Below are 16,807 nucleotides of genomic sequence, written 5' to 3' on the forward strand. Positions count from 1 at the left end.
CTATTTGCATGGTGTGTCCATTTACTTCATTTAATCATACTTCTGGTAACAGTCAGAAGTGAGCTAGTCTGCCATATATTCGCTGATGTATTCGAGGGAAATGCAAGCCTTCCTGAGGCACAACAGGGGGCAAAGAACCTACACTCTTGTTTTTGGAGGACTCAGGCCTCAGAATCCATCAAGACCAGTCATGTTCCCACCCTTTGGGCTTGTTTGCTTATCACTGTTGGTACACATATGTCTGGTCATAACGACAACAGAGCAATCATCAAGGAAGTTGTACACTTCAGTATCAGAGACTAGGGAAGCTTATTTCTTAGCCAGAGAAAGTGTCTGTTTGATGGTGACTGAACTACAGAGATATGAAGCTGATTATCCTTTTAAGGTGTATAGTGTTGTGTGCATTGGTTAAACTATAACAGAGAATGACAGATGAGGTTATGCAATCTCATCTTGTGGTAGTAAACAAGAACTTTTCTGTTTACATTATTAATGTAATGTTTATGTAGCTCATGGATTTTAACCCCACCCCCTTTCATACTTTGTGCAAGGCCTCTGAAATAAGCCAAACCAAAAATCAACAAATACAGAAAAGACCCAACCATTGCTTCTTATTCAACTGCTCCCTTTTAATGTTACAATAACAAAAGACTGAACAGAGATTTCATACGTGCAGATGGCACAGAAAGGGAGTCCGTCTGCAGAGAATGGCTCTTTTGTCTGATTGGCCACTGGCCTGCTGCCATGTCCAAAAACACCATCATTCTTACTGGGAGTAGAGAATTGGTACCATTGGATCTGCCATGTAAAAGTGCTTCACAACAGAGCTTAGGATGTGGGTCTCCCCCACCTTCACACTGGTTTACCCACCAGCCAGAGAGAGGGGATGAAATGTGTTTGAATGGGAGGCTAGTCCTCTTTACCTCCTATGTTGGGTTGACCTAAGAGGGGTACATGGAGTGAGGAGGGCATTGGCCCCCTCGCGGCACACGAGTGGGACAATTGGCAAGGCTTTGCTGGCCCTTTCAGGAGAGGGGCATCTGGTGTTTTGGATGGTTGGGTGGGGTGGGTGATAAAAGGCCTCTCAGGCCTCCCTGCCCCCCATTCTCTCCTTCCCCGTCTCACTCCCCTAGAAGCAGTAGCCGCAATGCCATCTGTCATCTCCCCTCCCCGGTCCTGTCTTCTCTGTACTAAATTGCCAGCAAAAGGCTCCTTTCAGATCAGCGTCTCCTCCACACACTCCTCCTCTCTCTGTTACTCAAGCTTGCAGAGGTGGGCCAGGCCCTCATTCAACACCAACTGCACTGGGTGGATAAAAGCTTCGGGAAGAGTCTTAAAAGTGTAATTTATGCTTTTGTTAGTGGTGTTATTTTGACAGAGGTGGTTTAGAACGAACACTTTCCAAAGATATCCAAGTGCTGCGTGTTTGTGCAGAAACTCTACAAATTAACAGAGGGAGGAATCAGTCCTGAAGCTAAGCCTGATCGCTAAAACAGCCCAAAATATCATATGGTAGTCTATAATTTTAATATAGTTTTTCAGCATCCAGATGGTTTGAGAAACACTTTCAGTAATTGGCTTCTAGTGCATTTGATTTTTTTGAGACCTAGTAACTGCAAGGTGAAAGCGAACGCACTCAAACAATCTGCAAATGCCAGCGCCTCATTCTGCGATTGTTTCTGTGATGCATTGTATTTCTGACACTTGTTGCGATTTTTATTTGAGTTTTTATTGCTGAGCACCTGCCAAACAAAAGGTTTGCATTGCTCTTTGATTACAGCCATTTTATTGTTGGTACAAAAGTTTGTTCTGGGATACTGATGAATTGCTCCAAAGTTTTAACTTTAACAGAACAAACAAATAATCGACTGAAGAACAAACGTAAAAGCAGCCAAAGATATCATGAATGAAAATTCCATTAAAAAAAAGGATAAATGGTCATTAAGGGATAATGGACCCAAGCAGTCCTCTTATATAGGAGTTTCACTAGCTATTGTTGGATCAGCAGCAAATAACTGTTAAATGTGTGAATGTCTCAGTTAATGTAATGACTGCGTTTTAATCTGGCATTTCATCTATGTATTTTATTGTGGGTACTTTCACCTGAGAACACAATAATGTTATTATTTCCTGTGAAGTATTCAGTGTACCATTTAAATTTCCACTGAATTAGACTGCTTGTTTTGAAAATACACAGATGCGTTTGTCAGGTCTAAACATTTCAGGGGACAGTAAGTGTTATGTCTGACCAGTTCTCATTTGTCATAGGTCAAGAAAACATGTTAATGTTGACAGGTCTTCTTGACAAGCATCTCCTCGACAAGCATCTCCAGTCAAGTATCTCATAACTTTTCCCACAGGCTAAATAAGCATTGTCCTAATTATATAGCTTTACACAAACTCTGTTCCAGTGAACAAGCTGACTTCTGACACTCATAGGTCCAGGTGCTTTTAAATGGATCATAGGCAACTTTGGCATGTCGATTAAGAGTATCCTTTATAATCTCAGGGAACAAATATTTGTTGCTTGTGTTAGCGTTTAGCGATAACACATCTTCATTTCAGATGTTTGTGCCTATTGGTTCCAATACCTGTGTAGTGGTGTCTGCCTGTGTAGCGGCCTGTGTATAAGCATGCTGGAAGATAAAAGAACTCTCACTATGTTTTATGGAGGAGCTGTAATGAAGTCGAAACAGGCTGATTCCTGGGCTACAGTATGCATAGGCAGGCTGTCAGAAGTGGGTGTTGAGGTAAGTGTGAATGTTAGGGTCGCTGAATGTGTTGAGAGTCTCCTATTTGGGTGTAATTTAATCATAAACTTGGTGTGAAGAAGGATATAATGGTGAGAGTCTGTAAACAAGGTGTGGGTGTTAAGGAACAGCAGGGGGTAGAGGATTTTAGGAGCATTTTGTCTGTGTGTACACGTGTGTTCGCGTTTGTGTGTGTGTGTGTGTGTGCATGCGTGTTGGGGCTGGTTTTTGTGTGTGTGTGTGTGTTTCTGATCGGGAGCGGCATGTTACCATGGTGTGGCAGGGACAAAGGCAATGAGGTGGATGTTAAGGAAACTCTAAAAGGAGAGAGGGGGGGTGTCTCTCACTTGCATATTCCAACCCCCATCACACACACACAGTTCACATTTCTCCCATGACCCTGGGCTTACAAGGGAAGGCACACATTCGTAACAAATTCAAAACATAAAGATGTAATCTAAAAAAATAAACAGACCTCACACATCTCATTGTCTCTCAGTGACAACATTTTAAAATTTACAGTAATGGCAAACCAAACTAACCAAACTAGAGTGACACATTCAGTCTTATCCAGTGTGTTGTTGTTAGGGTTGCACATACGCAGTTCTGATGGCGTAACATTTCTCTGAATAGTTCTGTTGTTTTGACACATATTCAGCTTACGATGTTAAGACCACAAGCCCAAACTTTTGAGTCCTAAACCAGAAGACGGCGCCGAGGATTGACGAACACCGTTACATTTCACCTCAAACCAAGAACAACTTGTAGAATTCTGATACTGGGTTACAACTGTAAAACTCTGTAAGGACCAAACTGATGAAACATAGATCAGTATGTGTCCGTGAAGATACATTGTACGTTTTCTTAGCTGCCTCTCTGTGCGTTTTGTATTTCGGCAAAAACTGTGTTGAAGTCATCACTTGTCTCATTCCTTCACTCTTGGCCGGTTGTGCAGTGCTTCTGTTACATTTTCTACGTCAGCTCTGACAGCTTCCATACACTGTCACTATTTTATCATGCTAATTGGACAGGCTCTTAACCTGAACTGATAAACTGTTTTAAGAACCAGCAAAGTGATACTGATTCCAAAGAAAGGCCGACAGTTATCTAACTCAGATAGAGAGTTAGCAGGGAAATTTTACAAGAATTTCCCTGGAACGTAGACCATTGTTTTGTGATCATTGCCCCTGACTGTTGATTGTCGACCAGTAATCCGTGGGTCAAAATCCGTGAAATACATTTTTCAAATCAAATTTTGCGGTTTAACGTGTGGATGAATAGTTTGTACTTCCGTCTGACAATTCACTCTTCTCAATGGATAATTACAAGTCTTAGACATGAGATTAACCTGAATGTGTTATGAATCATCTTTTCTTCATTACTGCACAGTGCACACTTCATTTGCTTCACATAGCCATATTTGTAACTGAACTAAGCAATTTCCAACTCTTCAAGTCCACTGAAAGGGCATAAGTAATTATAGTGGTGTTCCAGCTTCTGTCAGAGTCAAGTCTGCACACGGGAAAGTTTCAATAAAATTAGACTCACACACATGCTTATCAGTACCTCTTAACACATACCTCATACTCTGACAATGAAAAATGATTGTTTAAATGTGAAGGTGTTTTTTCATGGAATGAAAATCATATCCATTTATTTGATTTGCATGGAAGCTAACGAGAACATTAAAAAAAACAAAAAAGTTTGGAATTCATTCCTTTTCTGAACTTCAATTTATTTTTGACCACTCAACAACACTGTTGACGTGATACGTCAGTGCCAATATGCTAACATAAGGATGCATTGAAAATGACTGTTGTCTGTTGTCTTTGGCTCTGGGAGAGTACGAAGAGGTGAGAAAAGAGCCAAGATTCCTGGACTTACTGGGAAATGTGCTTAGTGGTGCCATTGTCTTAGGTTTAAATGGCATAATGTTTTTGAGATGGCAGCTGTACTGGGATGGCTGGCATTGCATGTAAGGGACACCTCCTCCACCATCCTCCTAACATTCTCTCCTACTCTGCTTGAGGTTTTTAAGGAACCATTGAAAACAAATGAGTGCCCTTTGACCCGACAGCTGCTGAAGCCAGTCTAACTTTGTTTGTGTACTTGGCTGGCTCGTGATTGGTTGAAAGTTGTATCCAGGCAAGTTTTGGCTCAGTGGAGCTGGTAATTTTCCCACACCTCAGTGGTGTTTCATAGGGTGTGCGTAATAGAGGATTCAGTGCAGAGTAATTCAATCTTTGTTTAGCATGAATGCTCACTGAATTTCATCTATTTTTTCCAAGAACTGCAAGTTTATAAAAATCAAATCAAGAAAACGGATAAACTTGTTAAATTTCCAATAGATGTTTCTGACAGACAGATGTATATCTGAACTGTTACAAACAGTTGGTGCATGCAAACAAGACTGAGAAATGAAACAACAGAATGACTCAGCTGCAGTCAGAGATCAGATGTTCTCCTCTCTTTGTTGAGAAACCACAGAACACAGGTATTAGGAATAATCAGTCTTCTCCTCAGTGAATCACAGAGGCCGTGTTTCCTCTCTTCTCTGGTCCACCCTGCCCTGAGGCTGCCCCTTCTTGTGTCTCGACAGCTCTTGCTGTGAAAAGTACTACCAGTGGCTCTCTCCCAGTTAGACACATTCACACTCTCACGTACACACACGTACACACACACAACCCCATACAACTTGCACAATCTTGTCTCATACTGGGAGTGTCGGCTTTTTCATACCAACATTCTCACACTGTCTGTCTCACACCTCTGTCATACTAATTTAAGAATTACTATGCCTCCATCTGAAAATACACACGTAAACACACACACACACACACACACACACACACACACACACACACACAAAAGCCATTACAAGTTTATTCTTACGTCTGTAGGGCAGCTGAGGGTGATAGACGGTCACCAGTTGGTGTGGAGGGTGGGTCGTCTTCATGGCCATTTGGTTAATCCATGAAACTGGGTATGGGCTGAGACTATGTGCATTCACCCCTATTAAGATGGAAATCACCTCAAGAGTCTGGCCCAGTGCCCCTCCCCACGTCACCATGCTCTATTAATCAGCATTGTTCTAGAGGATTATCAGTCTCTGATTTAATTTGTGCGGCCTTTGACAAAGACATACATTTGAAATAGTTTCATAAAATCAGATTATAATTGTTATTGTGTTCTCATCCTAATAATCGGTTTGTACTAGGTCAGCTCCGATGATCAGGATTACCATAGCACACTGATTTTAGTGCATTATCACTGTGATAGTTTAGTGTTATACCATGACTAACTTACTTCCAGAGTCATTGACATATTTATGGAAATTCATATTTCCATAAATATTACCGTATAATTTACTAAGAGAACTGATAATTGTATGCTGATGAAGTAGTTTCAGTCATCTTTTACAACTGATTTTGAAAAATGTTTTATGCAAAAACTCATGTCCCTTTTTAATTGTTAACTTTTTTTTTTGTCTGTGTTACCTTTACTAGCATTCGGTGTGTATGGTATAGGATAGTATCGTATAGTGTATAGTAGGGAACAGACAAAACGTTTAAGATGGCATACTTACACGTTCAAAGACTCACTTAGCTCAAACTGAAGTCCATCTATGTTTGATTTTGTGAATTTCACAAACACTTCAGTTTTGGAAGTCACTGGTCACGCTGCTTGGGAGCATTATTGTGACATCAGACGATCGTGCCATTGTTAACGACGACCCTTTCCTCTACGCCTTTAGTCTTTCAGTCTATGCGTAGTTTGTGATTTATTCTCAGCTTGCCTTACAAAAGGAGGCCCCACTGTCTCTCACGTTGCCTTTATGGCTCTCTCCTGGCTTCTCCGAGACTTTTTTTTTTTTTTTTTTTTTTATTTGAGGCTCAATAGGCGGCCGTTTTGTGGAAAAAGTGACAGAGAAGTTTGACAACTGTACTCGCACCTTTTGATTTTTAAATGTCAAGTTAAGCTTCCTGTCCGCATTCTCCCACACTTACAGGAAATCTGCTTCTCACTTGTCTTTATGACTCTCTTTTCACAATGCAGTAACATCTAAAGTGCTTAGCTACCCACCATGAAGGCTGTTTGAGGAGAAATGTTTGAATTCTAGAGTACTGTCCTACAGAGTTAAACACTATCAGTGGGATATCACTTTTCGTTTCCATAATAGGTACATGTCAGCCAAGTCATATATGTATCAGCAAGTTTTCTTGGACAATTTGCATGTACAGGATACAGACTTTCTGAACTTTCTGGTGCTCTCACAGTAAACTTATGTGAACCTCTGAAATCATTGGAACAGTGGAATTTTTGAATTTCTGTTTCACAGTTTTATATCGAGTATATATTATTTTCCATCTTCTCAGTGTGTTATTAAAGTTTTCCTCTGTATGCATGAAGTATGTTTGCGGTGGAACACCTGTGGCTTTCATTTGGAACTTTTACAAAGAGCAAATCAAGCAACACTGCAAAATTAGTTCCTTCAAACAAGTAACGGCCGAAACTGGCGGTGAGAGATTGAAAATACTGACTTAAGAGAGAAAAGTGAAGTTACTGAATTTTGTAAGAACTGATCTGTTTCGCAGCTGTTTACTAAGTCTCCTTTTGCCTTAATCACACCCCTTCCCCCCCCCCCCCCCTCACAAAGTCTATATTGTTCTCTTTGGCTTCCGGGAACCCTAGCCTGAAGCAGCTGCTGGGATAAATCCTCATACATTAGAGCTGGGAAAGGGGGTGGTGGTCAGACATAAAAGTGTTAAAAAAAAAAAAAAAAAAAGGCTCAAACTCCAGTCCCCCTCTGTCCCTGCCTGCCTGCATCCTCTCTGAAAACACAACCTCCCGTGCCCTTGCCCCCGCTCCCAAAACACCCCCCTCAGCACGCCGCCCGACTAACCAAACACTACACCTCCGCCCTCCCTCAGCTGGATCTCATTCTGCAAGCCTGGGCATGTTAACCCCTTCCTGCTTAGACAGTTCAAGCCACTGCCAGTCTCTCTCTCTCTCTCTCTCTCTCTGGTTTCAGTATATTTTTATTGTCATCAGTGTGTGATTTTTACTTCGCATGTTTTATAGTGCCGGAAAAATTTGAAGCGCGATAAGACTCAGTAGAAAATAAAATAAAATACAATAAAATAAAAACATAGCAGAAATCCTGTTCCCGTGTTTAGCAGTTTCCAAGGTAAAAACGGGACGCATAGCTTACTGAGGTCTTTCCAGACAAAGCCGCATTACTACAAAAGTCTGTGTTTATTTTTGTCCCAATTTTTCCAGTAACGTGACATTGATCAGAGAATAACGTAAAGCGTTCAGACATTTCTGTCTATTTTCACAAGTGAAGAGGGAATGATCGTCAGAAACACACGTGGAAACCATTTCTCCTCATTTGAAGCAAACACAAATGTCTGAACCTACACGACTGTGCCTTCTGCTGTTTTTTTTTGTTTTTTTTTTTCCTTTGCCTTGTTGTCGTTCTGTAATCATGGTGGCTGTCTGCTCGGTGGTCCCTTAGGGAATGTTTAGTTTCTTTCAAGCCGGGCATATCTGAGCAGCCCTTTGAAAAAGAAGCTAAAAACAGTTTCAATGGCTGCAATCAAGCTGACGTGAATTTACAGGGAAGGCCCACCTCAAGGTAAAAAAAAAAAGAAAAAAAAAAAAAGAAAATTTCACTGAGGCATGTTTAAACCGAGCTGTAAAGAGGCAGACACACCCCTGGTGCTTTGCGCAAGATGACACTGATAAGCCCTTTACAAAAAGCTTATTGAAGTTGTTGCCTTGGCTAGCCCTGTTGCAAACAATAACAAGGGGACAGAATGCACGTTGGATGTGGGTCAGAAACACTCAGGTTTCTCAGGGGGGACTCTGATCCTTGGGGCCTTGACCAAAGAGCTGTTTTTAACTACTCAGCTCTTTTTTGGTTGCTTAATTGGTCCAACAGATACAAACAAACACAGATAGACCCCGAAGGTACTACACAGTACAAACAAACCCGCTGGGCAAAACACACTTTGAATAATAGGGGCCAAAACAGAACGTGCTACAGTAATAAGAATTCCGAAAAATCTTCAGGAGCAATGTTTAAAGCTGTTGAGACCTCAGCTATTGCAAGACAGAAAGAAAGAAAAATGTGACATCCTTCTCTACTCTCAGACAACTCTGGAAACGGATCACAAACTATTTACGAAACGTCTTTATTATTTAACAAGACTGTTTTTTCAAATAGAATTCATAGGTCTGCTGAAAGAGGGATAGAGCAAATCAGAAATTATATGAAAGGTTCCAGACACACTCTCCACTGGAACCAGAGGTGCATTTAAATGAAACCTACAGGTTTCAGTATTTATGTTTGCGTGGATGGCTATTTCTCTGTACAGTTTTGTGTGGGTTGTAGTTTCGTGTTATGTGGGTAAAACCTGCGTGCGAAAGAGCCTGTCTCTGTGTTGCTGTGACACCAATTCACACACGGATCCATTTTTTACAGGTCGTACGGAGATCTGTTCCCGCAGTTATACCGAGTCTCTAGCATGATCATGTTGGAACACGATGGCTTTTCTGGCCCTGACAACACCATGGGCAGTTTATCAGATTAGACATGCAAAACAGCAGTTAAGTATGTACCCTACAAACATGGTTATGACTACAACCACCCACTCTATCAGCGAGGAAGGAGAGATAAAGGTCTTGAATCGCAGGGCTTGTGGGTGTGTTGTGTTCTGACATTGAATTAAACTAGGTGTGGACTTTAAGCTTGGCTTCCTCACACACACACACACACACCGACAGGAAGTAGTCAAAGTCACACAAACATTCGTGCGTTCAAACAGTTGAACAATCGAGAGCAGGTTGTGATACCAAGTACTTTCCACCATATAGCAGCACAGAGGAAACCCCCTTGTTCTTGAGACCTCTGCAAGCTTCCTGCCTCTCTTTCCTCCCTCGCTCTCTCTTTCTCTTCCCCATTGCAGCTGTTGGTGGTGCTGGGAAGCGACGTCACTAAAGCTCAGCCAATCAGAGGCTGTTGTTGAGGAAGAACAGGGAGACAGAGAGGGATGGGGTTTGTGATGTGGTTACTGGTTATGATGAACATACTACTGTCTGCTGAAGGCGTCATCAACTCCCTCAAAAACTGGATCAACGCCAAGTTATCAGTGTAAAAAAAAGAAAGGTTTTCAAGGCAACGGCATACTTTGGCCTTGTGCACATAAAGGCACACTGAACACTTTGTTCATATCTTCACTCTCTCTCGTAAACAAACAATCCATTAAGAACCCGTTTTATCTTCAGTTAATGGGGCATCAACTTCAAATAAAAAAAGAACGAACCAGCCAGAACATGACAACAAAGAAAACACCATCTGTTTGTTAGCATAAGCATATAGTTAGAAGACAACTGGAATCCTCCAATACCCAGATTCTAGCATTGAACAAGATTACAGTACTCAGCACTGAACACATTCGTTTGTTTTTTCAGCATTGGCAGAAGGAAAAGAAAAAAAGTCTGATTGTTCTCCTATCATTGTTAGTATAGTAATCAATTCCATTCTAGCAAGCATTAAAATTCTACTCAAACCCAGTCATACATAATCTTGTGAAATCACAAGATCTGGCCAGGCTGTCTTGGCTGAATTTAAGGTTCACAACACTCGGAAGAAGCCTGACCATAAAATTCCCCAGTGGCACTCAATACAAACATACAAATCTTCTTACTGCAGATTTAATATGCCCCCTTGTGTTGAGTTTAAATACTACCACAAGCAGTCTTGAGCATATCTCTACATAACTAATACTGATTTCAGCAAAATGTCAAAAGAAAACAGCTGCTTCATATAAATTTGATGTATTTATAGGTAAAATTCAAGCAGACTCCCAAAATTATATGCATGAAACTAAGTAAAAATGAAACACATCCACAGTGCAAAGTTTATTTATTGGCAAATATACATATTATTCATATCAACACAAAATATGTGAACATGGTTTCACTGATTTTAGCTCAAAATGGATAGACCAGGCCCGCCCTTACCCTGTGAGCCGAGAGTTATGACTAATGTAGTATATATGAATTTCTTGACAAATGTTCAAAAAAACTTGTCAAGGCACCAGGCCCCTTGTTAACAGTCTTGGAATTCACACTCGGTACACGCGCTCACACACACACACACGCACACACACACACACACACACGCACGCACACAAAATAAGCTGGGATAGAAAAAAAAAAAAAAAGAAAAGGTGCAGGTTTCTGCTGCTCTTAAAACTTCAGCTAAAAGCAGTAAGACAGTTACTTTAATTACCGTAAAGTGAAAGAAAAAAAATAAGCCTTTCGACAGACCTGCTAACAGTCCGACCTAAACAGGTTAATCCCATCTCTGCAGCGATCTCCCATCTGGCTTCTCTCTGTATCTCTCTCTTTCTCTCTCGGTCACAAACACATGCCCTGTCTCACTCTCTGTCTCTTTCTGATATCTTGTCCAAACGTCTCCCCTCTGAGAGGCAGGGGTGCCTCGCGTTGGAGCTGAGCGACTCCCTGATCAACAGTGTGGATTTTTTGTACCATGATTCTCAGCACCCGTTTTCAGTGATCACTCCTTCTTGGGTCAGTCCTCCCTGCTGAATGGCAGCGGTCGCCATACTGATCGCTTCCTCAAGAGTCTGCTGCTCCTCCAGCTGAGAAACAAAAGCAAAAAAAAAATAAACCCCCAAAATACATAGAGAAGAGAGTCTCACTCCTCTGCCCTTTCATAAACACAGAGAACAAATATTGCAAACATAAACACATGATGTTAAAACATGTACAGATTTTAAACTGTACGCGTGTAAACATCGTGATCAATGTCATATCTGTATTTATAGTTGAAGTTTACCTGAACAGCGATCTGAGTGCCATTAGCTGTGGCCAACAGTGCCACCTGCTGGTAATGAGGAGTAGATACCTCTGAGCCACCTGCCATGATTTCATCTGAAGTAATAATGGCAACCTGGGAATGAGGATAGGACCACCAAGTCAAGTAAACTGTACATTCAAACGACCTTTGAATGATACACAACAGGACTGTGTATGAATGGCCTCACGACTCTTCTATCTAAATACACATTGCTCTTTCTTTGACCTCCATGTCTACCCACACGTGTTGTGCATGATGGGCATTACCTGAGAGCCAGTAATATCCTTTGTCTCCATAGTGATTTGTGACCCCTCCTCTTTCTGCACAGCTCCCTCTACAAAGGCACTCTGCTGCTGAGATGCCTCTACAGCTTCCACTTCTGCTCAGACATGAGAACAGACGAGCCTCAGACATAAGAAACTTAAAGGCTCCACACAGTTAAACACTAATGCACATCTTTAGAACATTTTAATCAAAGCTGGATTCTCAAGCACGATTAACGACGGAACACGTGACTTTGCACACAGGGAACAGAACCCACTCAATCACATCATATAAATAGTTAAGCGATGAGTGATAGTCAGCTGCTGCGGCAATACAAGAGCGTCCATTTAAAAAAAAAAAAAAAACTGCTGTCGAATCTCACCCTCCTCTGTGGACTCGAAGTCTCCGTGGGTGGTGCGTTTGTGCATGGCCAGAGTGGACGTCTGGCGGTATGTCTTGCCACAGTGATTACACGTGTAGGGCTTGCAGTGTGTGTGCACCACGTGATGTTTGTACAGACTAGAGTACTCAGTGAAGCGCTTTCCACAGCCGGGAACAGTGCAGAGGTAGGGCTTCTCTCCTGCATGAGAGACAGATGATGGGAAGAAGGAGGACAAAAGAAGAGGATAGGTATAAACAGATTAACCATCTGAACAAAATAAATAAATAAATAAAAATCAAATAAGCATGATCTGAAAACTCTGTAACAGTGGATAAAAACAAAAGTGCTGTTTCAGCTGGTCTAATCTGTAGTTGCTGCATTTTTCTATAAGGTGAATGACTCCTCTGAGGACACACACCCGTGTGAATTCTCATGTGGTTTTTGTAGTTTGTCGCGCTGGCAAAACCTCGTCCGCAACTGGGCTCTGGACACATGTACGGCCTCTCGCCTGTGTGTGTGCGGATGTGAACCTTCCGGATGTTGGAGGTGGTGAAGGAGCGTCCACAGCCCTCAAACGGACACTTGAAGGGCTTCTCACCTGGAGGAAAGAGGGGAAAACGAGGATGACTCAGATAACGAATACAGAGAGGTCCTCTAGCTTTTCGCCGTTTCACCGCGTCCAGACTGTGAAAATAAAAAGAAAGATCTAGCCCAGAACTGGATGAAGAGCTCTGCGACATTTGTTCTACACGTTCTGTACCTGTGTGGGTGCGCACGTGTTTCTGCAGGTCTCCAGAGGTCTTGAAAGCCTTATAACACATGTCCTCTGGGCATTTGTACGGTTTTTCTCCCGTGTGTGTCCGCAGGTGACTCTTCAGGCCGTAGCCCGTGGCAAAGGCCTTTCCACACGTCAGCACCTCGCATCTGTACGGCCGATCGCCCGTGTGAGAGCGCTCGTGAACCTCGAATCAGAAGGCAAGATGTTGTTTCAGTCTGACTGTTGTCTCCATGATTTGGATGTTTAAGGTTTGAGAATTAGTGTAACTACGACTGAGGCTTAAAACATGCAATCACAGTGCAGCTTTGATTTAAAAAAAAAACCAAACAAACAAAAAAAAACTTCCATGGCACCATCCGCCCAAACGCTCCTTGGGTGAAACCGCCAGGAAACCATCCCAGGAAAATGATCCATTTAAAAAACTCACATAATGATGGATTGTGCGAAACAGTCCTAGTACCACTTTGTGCACAACAAAGATCTCCCAGATCATTTGTTATCAGTGTAGAGGTCTGAGTGAATGAAGTCATGAATTCACTGCTGTGGTGAGTGTATGGGGCATGTACCTTCAGGTGGAGAATTCACTGCTGTGGTGAGTGTATGCGGCATGTACCTTCAGGTGGAGAATTCACTGCTGTGGTGAGTGTATGGGGCATGTACCTTCAGGTGGAGAATTCACTGCTGTGGTGAGTGTATGGGGCATGTACCTTCAGGTAGAGAATTCACTGCTGTGGTGAGTGTGTGGGGCATGTACCTTCAGGTGGTGGGCTGTTGTGTAAAGTCTGCCACAGCCCTCGTAGGCACACTGGAACGTTTTCTCCGCAGTCTGCTGAACTTTACCGGAGCCCCACGCTCTTCCCTCAAACATCACCTACAATTTACCACACACACACTATGATTTTAGCACAACGCCACCATGAGATAATACAGATTTCAGTTACGTGAAAAAATGATTCAACGACTGTCCAAAATACACTGTTCTTACATAAACATGACAACTGTAAATGTGATTTTATTCGCATATAAACATCATTTCAGGTTCAGACAAAAAAAAAAATTATGTTTGTTCCTTTTCACCTGAACAGTGGTTTGACCAATGCTGGCTTCCTGAAGTCCATTGGTGTTGCCCCCATTCTCCTCTATCTCTACTTCTGAGGCAGTCATCTATGAGTAGAGACATGTAAAACAGAGAGGTAAGCACTCTATCAAACTGTACAGCCACTACAACTGCACACACAACTATTTCTGTCACTATCAAGTACATCTGTCTATGCTGATGCTGTTAACTAAAAAAAAAAAAAAAAAATCTGCATGACACAAAAGATATCTATGACATATTCATGTCATGATGACCTTAGCTGAGTATGTCTCCAGTGTAGCAATAGTATCAGCGTCCATATGGCCCTCTACTGTGAGCTCCTCCAGAGCGCCCCCTGCCTGCACAGTAAGGATAGTGCCTCCTGTTTGGAGACCAGAGGGATGGTGGATGTATGCCGTGCTGCCGTCCTCCAGCTGCACTGCCTCCACAGCACTAGGGTCGTATCCGTCTGGAACAATTGTTAAATATTTATCATATATTCACAAAAAGTACGCTGAACATTCATAGGTTTGAATTCTTCTAATGTCCTCTAAATTTTACTTTATGAATTCAGTTTTGTCCGTTGTATTTAAAAATCGTACAGGCAGATCCGTTGAAATGTGTAGACCTGTGTTTTGTGCGTTTCATTATGGTAAACAGAGTAGAATGGAAACAATTACCTTTTGGTGTGTGGTGAATGTAAGCCGTAGTGCCGTCCTCCAGCTGAACCGCCTGGCCGTCCTCAAAGGGCAGAGGATCTGAGGAGAGGGAGAGTCAAACGAGTCAAACTGAGTGCCACATATGTAACAAACAGAACAGCCATTAATGTGGAGACAGAAGAACAGATGTCATGTTTTCAGTTCATTTTAGAGTTGGAAAAAAAAAACCTGTAAGAAAGGGCTCAACCTAAGAGACAACCACCAAGGGTTAAAGAAAACAGACACAGAGTCTTTGTTACTCCCTTTCTCACTGACCTTTTTGCTGCACTGTGACCTGCTGGATGTACGCAGTGGTGCCATCTTCCAGTTGGATGGTGTCTCCTTCGACTAGATTACCATCTGAGAGAGAAATAGAAAAAAATTGTCACGATAAGACAATAACCTAGAACACCATGAAAAGTTTCTCCATGTGCAGGGTCTTACCACTGATGGCTTGTTGGATATAGGCTGTGGAGCCATCACTCAGGGCAACAGCCTGCAGCCCTAAACTCTCCATTCTTCTGCCAAGAGCTTTATCCTGTCAGCAACAGATACATGCTATCAGTTAGAAATAAATTAAAGAAGAATGTGGAATGGTCTGTATAAATTTCTAGATGTTTCCCTATAGCTTCTGAACTCTGATTTGCTAGTCCCTGGGAAATGAAGCTTGACAGAAGAAGCAGGATATATAATGAAAGAAGACACACAAGGTAAAGGTAAAGGCTTATGGTTCTGCCCTGAAAATAAAGATAAATTATTGTTTTGTTTATTCTCTATCCTCTATCCGTACAATCCTTTTTTTTTTTTTATTGAATTCAATACTTTCAATGGATATTGTTTTAAAATGTACAGGTGTCTACTCAACAAATACAAATGCTAATACAAAAACTTTTGTCTATATGGTCATTTTTATCAATAGTTAGATATTCTGGCAAAAAGGAACATTTATGTCTCTTCCTATCAGTTTGCTGAGATGACGAGGTTAAGATTGATTTCATAAAGAAGTAAAATTGCGTTGATTAGTTTAGGCTTTCATAGATACACAGAATGTCAGACAAGCCTATGGGGTGCGAACAGGGCAGGTTATGTAACGTCCAACAGTCTAGTGGTAGTTGTCACCGTACAACAGAGTGAAACAAAAAACACAAGTGCCCTTAGGCCACATGATCGTTTATTGAATTAATAAAGTTCCACTGAGACACCTTTGTTTTCGGATAAGGAAAAACATCATTAACTTCAGTGCTAACCCTAAAAATCAATTAATAAGACACCAGATATTGTTTCACCACAAACTGGCGAAATGTACACTAGGCTTCTCTCTTGACTTGGACAAAGCCGGAAAGACGTTCGTGCAACTGAGTGGAATCACTAACTTGTTCTCGCAAGGCTACATGACTATGCTTTGAAACAAGACGGTTTGATGAGTAAATGACCAGAAGGAATTAAGAACTTTCGGGTATATGAACTACCGAATATACCTAGACTCTAGACTTGGGGGTGCTTGCCAGCTAGCGATAGCTAAGCTTACTTTAGCTTGAACTGTGTGACAGACCTGGTAAATGTTGCTAGCCACTAGCTACTAAAATTAGCAGGAACCAAAAAGATGACATCAATCTTATGGTATGAACCATATATTTCTTTCAGACCTGACAGAACAAACATAAGCTAACTACTCAGTACATGTCTGCGCACGAAACAGGGAAAACAAAATACTAGAGAGCTGCTTCTTACACAAACCGCTAACAATGTTGTTGCGAGTCACAGGCCTCATTTCTCTACGCACCACGTTACTTCAACCATGAATCATCCATTTGGCTAGCTACGAAAGACCTAGCTAGCTCGCTATAAAACGCCTAACATCGTTCACGTCACTTGTCATATCTTTAGGTCATTTTCGCCCTATAAAACAACTTAAAGGTACATGTTTTACAGGCATTTTTCACTTTCCCTTCTTCTATCCCCCATTT

At 41.8% G+C, this 16,807-nt stretch overlaps 1 protein-coding gene across 1 annotated transcript; it reads right to left on the reverse strand.

Annotated features, from left to right (window-relative positions):
- Nucleotides 1-10,980: 10,980 nt before the first annotated feature.
- On the reverse strand, nucleotides 10,981-16,807 carry znf76 (zinc finger protein 76). Its single transcript, XM_030776880.1, has 13 exons — nucleotides 16,771-16,807; nucleotides 15,285-15,378; nucleotides 15,117-15,200; nucleotides 14,823-14,900; nucleotides 14,418-14,611; nucleotides 14,142-14,228; nucleotides 13,819-13,935; nucleotides 13,047-13,248; nucleotides 12,705-12,884; nucleotides 12,287-12,484; nucleotides 11,907-12,019; nucleotides 11,620-11,733; nucleotides 10,981-11,422 (listed from the first exon to the last, which is right to left on the reverse strand). Exons 1-13 carry the CDS (start codon nucleotides 16,774-16,776, stop codon nucleotides 11,318-11,320), a joined length of 1,572 nt encoding a protein of 523 aa, XP_030632740.1. The 5' UTR covers nucleotides 16,777-16,807; the 3' UTR covers nucleotides 10,981-11,317.

This window comes from Chanos chanos, chromosome 6, assembly GCF_902362185.1.
Source record: "Chanos chanos chromosome 6, fChaCha1.1, whole genome shotgun sequence".
In the NCBI taxonomy this organism is placed as follows: domain Eukaryota; kingdom Metazoa; phylum Chordata; class Actinopteri; order Gonorynchiformes; family Chanidae; genus Chanos; species Chanos chanos.

What these genes read in the sequence shown, in the direction of transcription:
- znf76 (XM_030776880.1), bottom strand. An exon ending in GGTCACAGTGCAGCAAAAAG is followed by an intron (nt 14,901 to 15,116) that starts GTCAGTGAGAAA and finishes CCCTCTCCTCAG; the next exon opens with ATCCTCTGCCCTTTGAGGAC. An exon ending in CAACAGCCCACCACCTGAAG is followed by an intron (nt 13,249 to 13,818) that starts GTACATGCCCCA and finishes TTCTGATTCGAG; the next exon opens with GTTCACGAGCGCTCTCACAC.